We start from the raw sequence: 10,523 nt of genomic DNA, 5'->3' as shown, positions 1-10,523 counted from the left end.
GAGTTTTGCAAACAGGGTTTCCATTTCTATCTTGGATGGGACAGCAGAAGAACATGAATTTGGAAGGACACTAGGAGTAGGGATTGTCAGGTTGTTAAGATAAGTTGGCTGGGCGGTTGTAGCGTTTGCACATGTCTCGGAGAAATTTTTGATTTTATCATCTAAATTTTCCTTTAGCTTCTTAGCTGACTGGAAATTTATGTCCTGGACTTTCGCGTAAGGGACTTCGCTTACGTACGTCGGTAGTAACCACGTGCATTTCACTTGAGTGCATGCTAGCTTACCATTGATTCTTGTCCAAGCTTCAATATAGAATAAAAGACTTGCAACATGACTACAAGTCTCGGAAAGTCCTGCCTTACAGCCTAAGCAGTGTGCTGATATTACAGTACCTTCTTTACTTGTAATAATCCAAACTGGAAGAGGAGGCTCATTCATGCGCTGTGAATGTCTCACCTTCCCGATCACCACAAACTTATCGCAGATGACTTGGCCTTGGACACTAGTGATAAAACCCGAAACCATTTGGTTGTAAGCTTCCATACTTTTGAAGGCTTTGAATTGCTCCTTTGTATAGAAGCTTGTATCCATTACCAGATAACAAAGGAGATCTGTGGCCTCTATCGGCGGTAGACATTCTGGATCTAAGTTGGCGCCGATTAGTGTAGCTGGATCGATCCTTACCACTGATATTTTCTTCAAATAACGAGATTTCACGTGATTTTCTAACTTCTTTGCGTAATCACTTACATTAGGAATATCGTGCTCTTTTGATAATGGTTCTGCGTGACTTTTATCTTCTGTATTTTCAATAAAATCACGCGACATTTATATTCTCCGCTTCAAAACACATGCATCTCTCTGTTATATGACATATGCTAATTAGCTCGTGCGACACCAACATGGCGGACGATAACATTTGATAGGTGTATGACGTCACATGAAAACCAAGAATTGAGCCGCTTTCTACCAAGGGTTTTCAAGACCCTTAAGAATGTGCGATGCAGCATTGACTGTACAGAATTTCGTGTTGAAACGTCGAGGAACTTTGCTCAACAAGGAAATACCTTTTCCTCGTACAAACACGCCAACACTTTTAAGTGTCTCATTGCATGTACACCAAATGGAGGAGCATGTTTTATATCAGATCTGTTTGAGGGAGACATTTCTGACGTTGAAATTTTTGAGGAAAGTGGAATCATGAAGCACATTCAACCAGGGGATGTTATTTTAGCTGACAGAGGCTTTACAGTTCAAGATAACTTGTACCCACTCCAAGCCAAAGTAAAAATTCCTTCATTTTTGAAGGGGAGAAAGAGCCTATCAGCACAAGAAGAACTTGACACACGAGTTATAGCAAAGGCGAGAATACACATTGAAAGATTCAATCAGAGACTCAAACAGTTTAAGCTTGTGGGAAGGAAAATCCCTCTTTCGATTGCACCATTAGCTACACAAATAGTGGTAGTTGCGTGCGTGCTTGTTAATTTCCAAGAGGTCTTATGTAAGTAAATCATGCATGTGATCATAGCTAGGGGATGCCCATGAAAGGGTGCACCTGCACCCCTGTCAGGACATTGAAGGCCCACTCTTTGGCTACAAGAAGTTAAATATTTATCTAATTTAAAATGTTTGTATCAAAATAATTACAACAGAACTGTCTCTGTTAGGGTATTGTTAAACAAAGTCTCCCAAATAAAAACAACTCTATGGCATATACTGTATAATGATTGTATTTGGTTCATGTTGAGCAAATTTTCAACCACATTCACCCATCCTAGCTATGGACCTGCCCATGTCAGGCATTTGTATGAATAGAACACTTGAACATTGGACTTTATGTAAGTCAATGAAATATTGACTTGTGACAGACATAAGCAAGTGCAGATAGTCCCTTCAAGGTCAACTGAATGTTCTTGTGTACATGTCATTGTACTTAATATGCCATATACATCTGAGCTTGCATAAAAGACAGTATGTTACAAGTCATCATATATAGCTTTGTTAAAGCACTGTTTGGGTTTTAAAATTCACTGGTGTAGATTAAGTGAACAATAGGCTTTTGTAATATTGACATACGGAATTAGCAATTTGACTAAAGAAATGTCACATGGTTTTATATCTGTGTTAACAAATTAGTGGCTTTCATAAACTCATGAAATACACTTTAACATGTTTATCGCACTACGTCACTCCATTCCTTTGTTTTCTGCTGTGTTTATGTAGCTATTACACTGTAATCAGTACAATTTATTTCATGAGTTAATGAAACACACTCTATAACATAGAAGAAAGTTCAAAAGGTAAAACGATGCTATAAAAAAATGATAAAAATGAAATGATATTATGCACTGAAATGCAACCTGGTGATTATCTAAACAATATAAATTACATGGCTTATTGAATATCCAAGTGGCTGTGCCTTATAAATAGAAAGGCCAGAGTTTGGCTTTCTGTACTCTTTAAGACCGTCATACACAAGCCATGCATGAAAGTGTTTGAAAACACAGATATAATGATGGCCATTCCATAATGTAACACTGTGTAAATATAGTTCCTTTGTGTTCAGTTTTATAACCATAGGTAAATTGTCCATCCGTAAATAGCCTGCTCTACTGGCTAAGTCCAAAGAAAAGATAAAAATATCTCCAAAACTGCAAAAGTGACGTGCTGTACTTGTTCTCATACCAGAGCAGTGCCATGATAGATACTGTGTTCCATTACAATCAATTGAAATATTTTGTGTGCATGGAATTCCAATTGATGGCTGACTGTAGAACTTTCTTTGACATAGAGTGGGACCAGGATTTAGCCATTCAGATAGTGATTTCTCAAACGAATAGTCTTGGCCTGAAGGACACCCAAGTGTATTGCTACATGTCTTGTGTGTGTTGCATGGTGAAGGACATGAAGCTAGGTTACATGATGTTGTGACTTCACTTGTAAGAACAGAACTAAATAGTGGCATATAGTAATCTGCCTCATTGCCATATAGGTCACCAGGTGTTACCAGAGGTGGTGTAGGTAATGTCAATTTAGCATCTCCAAATTGGTGGAGTTCCACCAAATGAAGTGCCCTTTTAATTGCATCTCCTCTTTTAAGAATGTCAAGGTTTATCTTCTTTGATTTTACCAAACTTTGTAAAATCATGAGCCAGTTGTCAAGAGGGCATGTGTTGGTAAGACTTAAACCTCTATTAGTCATACCTCCCCAAGGTATGGCTATCAAATCATCAGGGATCTTTGACTGTGCTAGGAAGCTTGCAATGTCAATTTCGTCTTGGGAATAACTGTTATCAATATGACAAGATGACTGGGACAGGAATGGGTGGGTATCAGTACTACCATGTGACACTGTAGGCTGTGACGGGTGGGTATCAGTACTACCATGTGACACTGTAGGCTGTGACGGGTGGGTATTAGTACTACCAGGTGACACTGTAGGCTGTGATGGGTGGGTATCAGTACTACCAGGTGACACTGTAGGCTGTGACGGGTGGGTATTAGTACTACCGGGTGACAATGTAGGCTGTGACGGGTGGGTATTAGTACTACCAGGTGACACTGTAGGCTGTGACGGGTGGGTATTAGTACTACCAGAGGATGGATTAATATTAACTGGATTTAAAACTGGTAAAATGAAGGGATTCAAATCTCTGGGAACTCTCATTTCAAAGATCTCTGGAGCAATAACTTTTTTCCATAAGGCTGTGAGGTTCACCAATATATCTGAAATCAGTTGATCATCTCTTGTTATCCTCTCAATTGAAACAGGACCATCCTTTGCATACAAAACAAAGTCACAAAATTCTCTCTCAGTGACAAGTAGTTGCATCTGTACTTGGTAGAAGTAGTTGTGTGTGTGCTTCAAATAGCACTGCTTATCCTTGATGTTAAAACACTGTCTGCCTAGTACCTCCTTAGGAACCACACTATAATCCTCTGAAACAGCTTTGATGGTATGATCACTAAAAATTTTCAAGGATTTGATCTCAATGAGTCCATTTGGGCCTACTAGACCATCAGGTGAACATGCCAGCCAAGGGAATTTTGGGTTAACCCAGAGACCAGATGGATCTACTTGCTGCTTGGTTTGTTCTTGATACTTTGAAACAGCTTCAAGTTCACTTTCAAGTCCACGTGCCATCCAAACCGACTGATAATTTGGAGAAACTAAGTTCCAAATGTAAGAACATATGAACTTCTTACATCTGATCAAAGCAGTGCTTGAGTCATCAAGGACTAACTTTCCGACTCTAAATGCTTCAATGCATTTAGATGCTGTAAGTCGTAGCCACCTTTCTGACTGCCACATTTCACTTTTGCTTTGAGCTTCAGTGCCTTGTATTTGCATGAGGGATGGTGGAGTGATGTTGCATTCGAGGACCTTAAGCTGCTCTTCCAACACAGATAAATCTATGTCCTCCAGCTTGTAATCGGCATACTTCAGCTTTAACTGTGTTGTCCACATAGAACTTTTCCCCGTGCGACTACAGTCCTTTTCGATGTTTCTAAATAAAGCATTTAAGTGCTTTTCTGTCACGAATCTGTATTGTGGTGGTCGAGGATCGAACTCGATTACCTTTATTCGGCTTTTCTTTTTCTTTGAAGGATAATTAGCCTCGGAAAGTCTTTGGGGATTTTTCTTGCGTTTTTTACCCTTGTTCCATGAACATTCCTTACTGGTACATGGTGTTGATACGGTGAACCCGTTTGCCTTTACGTGGTCAGTAAGGTGAAGGAGAACTGCTATAATGTGGCTACAGCGACCTAGCTGGGAGACTTTACATGGATTGCACATCGCATGCACAACGGCACCACTAATACTAGATAAAACAATCGTGACATTATGAGGGTAATCATTTCGCATAGAAGGCCAGACATGAGCGCGTAGAAAGTAGTAATCGTCGTTCTTGTTGTCTGTTATATCATGCACAAAGCCGGATTCTACGTATTTTCGTCCGTTTTTAAAGGGTTTATCAGTCATGTGGCCAAGTCCATGGCTCTCGTTCTCGTCGTTCTCTTCCTCGTTGCTTGATGGAAGGGATTCCAAGCCATAGTAGTGCACGTGGCCGTAGTTAAACTGCGATGGTATATCGTATGCCGGGAATTTCTTCCATCCGGAATTTGGTATGTCCGGGATCTTTCGTAAATTTGGTTTCTTTACATCATCTCCTGTTTTTTCTCGTAAAGCTTTGGCTTCAAACCATTTTCCATCATCAATACTTGGATCGAGAACATGATTATTGCCTGACGATAAACGATTATTCACGCGTGCGATTAAATCGCTTCGTTTACCGCTAAGTTTCAACCCTCTGCATTTCAGCCAACGTTTCAGCTGCTCTAATGTATAGTTATCCGGCTCGCTTTCAAATTTTGAACCAGGAACGCCATCATTTTCATTGAGAACAGTGATAAAACTCGACGTAATTTTCGAAGTTGCCGCCATGCCATCTCTTAAAGGCTGATTTGTTTGTCCGAATCTCAGCAGGGGTCACAATTTCGTGACGTCACGACTGCGCTCCGCTATAAAGTAGCTTCATTCTTCACAATTTATGAATGTTTTGACCTAATTTTCAACCAATATGATAATGCTGTTATTGTTTATTATTAATAGAATGCGAGAACTTGAAATTGGGTTTTCTGTATTCTGAAATAGACCATAATACAAATGATGTAATTTGATTGCTCTCGTCGATCGACTTGATTCCGCGGGGTTTTGTTTTCATTATGGTTAAAGTTCTCATAATTAATGCAGTGATAAAAGGATATCACGAGTTCAAGATTAAGCCCCCGATAGGAATGGGTCTCAAGGTCACGAAAGAATACGGGAACAAATACGATGAGCATGCATGTTTGGTTTGGATTCCCGAGCTAGAGACGATTCCACGGCACCTGTGGGACATAGTTACAGATGCGAAGTGCACAAAGACCGTACAAACAATAGCAGGCCTTCCTATAGGCAGTGTCCCAAGAGGTCTATCGTCCTGCTTTTGGAAACTCTTGGAATCTGACGATATTGAATGCATCAAATGGTTGGTATTATGTGAAATATTTCATTGCTTTCTTAGCGATTGAACTTTAATTGCTAGTCACAGTTCACGTGCCTGGCTAAACAGATTCATTGATTTCATTGCAAAATCGTTTGGTATGAATAAATTGTTTATCACTGCTGTTGTAACATTTTTGGTAATATTACTAGCATGAGAACTACGCTTTGAAAACCATTTTAAAAAAACAAGATAATCAGCGCAAATCAGGCAAGCTAAGTACAATATGTTCATAGTGAATACGTTCGTCCGGAATTAGGAACACTTCATTGAATTTTAAGAGCATCTTTGTATAATTCTCCTACACTTCCTAGAAACCCTTGAACGTTTTCCTACCACCTCCGTGTAACACAGTGGTTTTACTTTAAATCCTACTAGAAATTTATGTTTTAGGTTTTCAATTTGCAAAGAAAGCGCACTTTCAACTTCGACCTCTAATTCGAAGCACGTTAAAAACGAGTATTTTGGAAAACAGAATATTTACCTACCTTTATGGAATATTCGATTTTCCCGCTCGAAAAAGCCACAGGAAACCCACAATTTGTGTCACACAAGGAAAATCACAACTACTTAATTATAATGTTCAAGCTACATTGGTTGCCGATCAAGGAAAGAATTAAGTATAAGATACTGCTAATTACTTATAAGGCTTTAGCTGGATTAGCACCACAGTATATTACTGATCTTTTAGAAGTTTACACACCTAGGCGTACTCTAAGATCAGCATCAGATAAGAAATTAGTAGTTCCAATTTATAACTTAGAATCGTATGGCAAACGCTCATTTTCTATCTCTGCGCCTATATTATGGAATGACCTGCCACAGAATATAAGACTATGCCAATCTTTAGAATGCTTTAAGTCTAAATTGAAAACGCATCTGTTTAAATCGGTATATAGCGATTTTATTTAAGCCACGTCAAAAACTAGAGCACTTTTTGATTATTTATATATTTTTAGGAATTATTTAGGGATATTATTGCAATTTTATTAATATTTTATTAAGTAATTTTAAGGTACTTTAGCTCTTGATTTAATTTTTCTTTTTTAGGTCTAGTATTTTTTAGGATAATTTAGTTTTGAATTTATTGTAAAGCGCCACTGGACATTTATGGAAGAGGCGCTATATAAGAAATATTTATTATTATTATTATTATTATTATTATTATTATTATTATTATTATTATTATTAATTCCGTAGCGTCACTTTATCTAATTACAATAGTCGTGGGGTTTTTTTGAGTTTTAAAGGAAAAGTGTCCGAGATTAAGGACTGTCCGGAATTAGGGCAACACACTGTAATTACTTTGATTCATGTTTTTCAATGACAGACTAGGAAGGGTAAAAAAATGTATAGGGGGTTTGATTGTATTAAGATATTTTCTTAGATCAGAAGTATTAAACTTGTGCTATAATTCTACGTCGACGGTTTGTTAAGTGCGAACGATAAGAGTTTGGGTCAAAAACACTGTACGAGGAGGAGGTGGAGCCATTTCTAAGTTTTTGCTACAGTAACAGCAGAACGTTAGAAAGAACCAGCGGAAACATTGCGAGAAATGCTGGAAAAGGTGAAGGAGCCATAACCTGAATGTCAAGCACTGGTCATGCATAAAATAAGCATTAATTCAAAAAGGCGAAAGTAAAAGGATGAATTTATATAGCTCCATTTCCAGGAGCTCAATGGCGCTTTACAAGATCAGTGGAGGACTTTACGGGCTGCATATTTATTCACTGCAGGCAATTAGTGAAAGCACTTTTTATTATTCATTCTTTATCGTTTTTTTTTTTTTTGTTTTTTTTTTTTGTTTTGTTTTTTTTTTTGCTGTTGTATTTTTGAACTGATGACGCTGATTTGTCAAAGTTAACTCTCATTTCAAGATCGAACACTGCTTAGCCTATCATTTAGGTCATGCTTGTTAATCGTCAATAATATTCGCGTACAAGCTTATTAATTACACGTGCTACCACACAGCTTTTTTTCGTTTATCGAAGTGTTCTTCAAGTTTTAATGGATTGAAAATATGTCAGTATCATCCGAACCGCCTACAAAACGTTTAAGATCAACACCTGTAGAAGACATAATGATAACAAGAGGTTTGCATCTGTAAGGACTATAAAGCGGTTGTAATGTTTCTACAGAGGAACGGAGAAGTGTTGGGGAACGACCTACAAAACTTCTATTCAACAACTCCTACTAAAAAGGCAATGGAAAGGGTACAAAAAAGGACATCAAAATTGCTTACCACAAGGTATGACCCGAGGCCGAGAATATCATTCTTTACATTTTACAAATTAGACTCCACTCACTTTATTTACAATTTATGACTTTTATCAGCTTAATCATGGGTTCCTTCTTCTTTCAAACCTAGGGAAACAAAGTAGTTCACTCCAAAATGAATACAAAAGTGGTTATGAAGATGATGAAAACAGTGCCGAAGATGATGATATCGTTGTGCTTTGAGATGAACTCGACCAAAATGATAAAAGATACTGTGTTGATGCGGAGGATGGAGCAAACGGCTTTTCATCGCCAAAACTTTTGCTAGAAAAAGTACAAACAGCGGAGCCAAGGAGTGAAACATCTTCCTCAAAGAAACGCAAAAGGTAAAGAGGATGCATGTTTGAAATGTGTTGGCTAAAATCCACGCGAGGTTTATTCAAACTATTGATTGCATATTACACTTATTTTCAAAATTACGCAACCTGTGTAGAATTTACAAAGCACGAAGATTTCGCAAGAGCAAGCCCTTTTCATGTTTCATTGACGGCAGCCAAAACCCAGAAAACGGAGACGAGTCGTGAGCAGCGCCGGTCATGTAATTGTGAAAATAGGTGTAACGTGTTATAGTGAAAGCATTTAACCCGTGATTTTTTTTTAATTCTTAAACAACAATCAACACTTCTGTTCGGCTTTAGGGAAACCAACAAATCTAAGATTGCAGGTGTCCTTGAGTCCATGCCAGAACTCATACAAGAAGCCACTAAAGCTGCACAGGAGCATTCAAGAGCTCTTAAAACATGGGCGAAATCCGTTGGTGATAATTCAGATGATGAATAATGTTTACAATTATTAAAAGGGACCGAGCTGTCCTCTGTGATTCCTGTTCATGGCCCGATCACAAAACATCTTTCACGGTTTCTGTTATTGATGCTTGTACAGTTACTGTTAACTATGATACAAAGGAGGGAGAGGATAGAGTGAAAATTAAAACCTAAACTACACCGTGTGAAACAAAAACTGACCGTTAGAGTGTTATAAGGTCAAGTAGTGTAATTATCTATAGTCACTTGCTCAAAAATCACTCTAATGTTGCTAGCTTCAGTTCTTCGTCGTGAAAACAATGACAATATAGTTATGAACAATTGTGTCAAGACGTAGAGTAATGAAAATAAACCTATTCAAACAAACCAACTTGTAGTTTGCTTCCCAATTCTCTCGTGAAAACATCGTTGAATCAAAACTTCAAGGTTTTCAAATTTTCAACTTTTTCAAACAATGAAGCAATAAGCAACATTGAAAATTATTATGATAATCTACAAAGTATGAGTCAAGAAGGACGGACTCATGTGTGGCGCTTAACGCTAGCTACAATTAATTTTGCAATCTCAGATTCTTATATCGTTATTACAATTTCTACAAACTCTTATATTTTCGAAATTCTATGATTTTGTTGATTTAAGTTTTAAAAAATATTACAAGAAATATTGACATATAAACGTTGGTACTATCCCGTCTGGCACTAATAGTACCAAATCCGGGTTTAAGCCGGTAAATCGGAAAACTCTAAGGAGTTTGAAGATATAGAATATGATGACGAAGAAGAAGTGGAGGGTGAAGAGATTGAAGACAACGAATATGATGACGTAGAAGAAGTCAGTGCAATAGAGGAAATGGGAAACCCCTTCAGCGAAGAGAGTACAGATCTTTTTTGTACTGGACCCTAAGGAAATCATGCCTAAAACTGTTGAGGAAGGAATTTCAATTTGCCAGGCCGTACATCGCTTGTCAAGCACGAGAGGGAAATCTTAACGAGTTTTTTTAAGCATGAAAACAGTTAAAGTCCTTCAGCCCTTTCTTGTAATGGCCACATGCGCACATGACATAAATAGGAACTTATCAACTCAACCATTGAGGTCAACACAAAGTTGCAGCGTCCTTTAGCAGATGCTTGTTCTTGATGCAGCAGCTGATGTCAGCATGTTGACACCCGAAAAATGCAAAACCATCAAAGAGTATGCGTCCACTGTGTTTCTCCCTTACGTCATCCAACAGGCTAAAATTGTTAAGAGATTTGATTTGGCTTGGGATCACTATCTGCCAAATGACCTGAAGCAAGGTACACGTGAATCCAGAGGATCAGGAGCTCATAAACGTGTATCCTTCAAACTGCAAGGTATATTTAAGACTGGATGATAACAAAAAAGAGCTCTTCAAGTATCTTACAGAAAATGTTGTATCTACCAACCTACCATA

At 38.0% G+C, this 10,523-nt stretch overlaps 2 protein-coding genes across 3 annotated transcripts in view; one reads left to right on the top strand and one right to left on the bottom strand.

The window, feature by feature from the left end:
* Positions 1 to 1,715, top strand: part of LOC148908216 (uncharacterized) — a 7,792-nt gene extending 6,077 nt beyond the window's left edge. The window contains exon 2 of one of the 2 annotated variants that reach the window (XM_089034752.1): positions 927 to 1,715. In XM_089034752.1, the coding sequence (XP_088890878.1) occupies positions 927 to 1,512 (586 nt within the window). In that variant the 3' untranslated portion in view covers positions 1,513 to 1,715. The remainder of the gene's footprint in view (positions 1 to 926) is intronic. The other variant, XM_089034751.1, reaches the window with a different exon arrangement.
* A 659-nt stretch (positions 1,716 to 2,374) lies between these two features.
* Positions 2,375 to 5,449, bottom strand: LOC148908215 (uncharacterized). The gene has a single exon (XM_089035798.1). The coding sequence runs from the start codon at positions 5,447 to 5,449 to the stop codon at positions 2,375 to 2,377; it is 3,075 nt and encodes a 1,024-aa protein (XP_088891924.1).
* Between the last annotated feature and the right edge of the window lie 5,074 nt (positions 5,450 to 10,523).

Source organism: Actinia tenebrosa, unplaced genomic scaffold (assembly GCF_029948245.1).
Source record: "Actinia tenebrosa isolate PJP-AT-01 unplaced genomic scaffold, QUT_ActTen_1.0 PGA_scaffold3__52_contigs__length_22856419, whole genome shotgun sequence".
NCBI classification, from domain to species: domain Eukaryota; kingdom Metazoa; phylum Cnidaria; class Anthozoa; order Actiniaria; family Actiniidae; genus Actinia; species Actinia tenebrosa.
Note: the sequence above shows the minus strand (reverse complement) of the source record. Positions and strands in the feature narration are given on the sequence as shown.

Coding starts and splice junctions, on each gene's coding strand:
- LOC148908215 (XM_089035798.1), bottom strand. CDS start 5,449: ATGGCGGCAACTTCGAAAATTACGTCGAGTTTTATCACTGTTCTCAAT.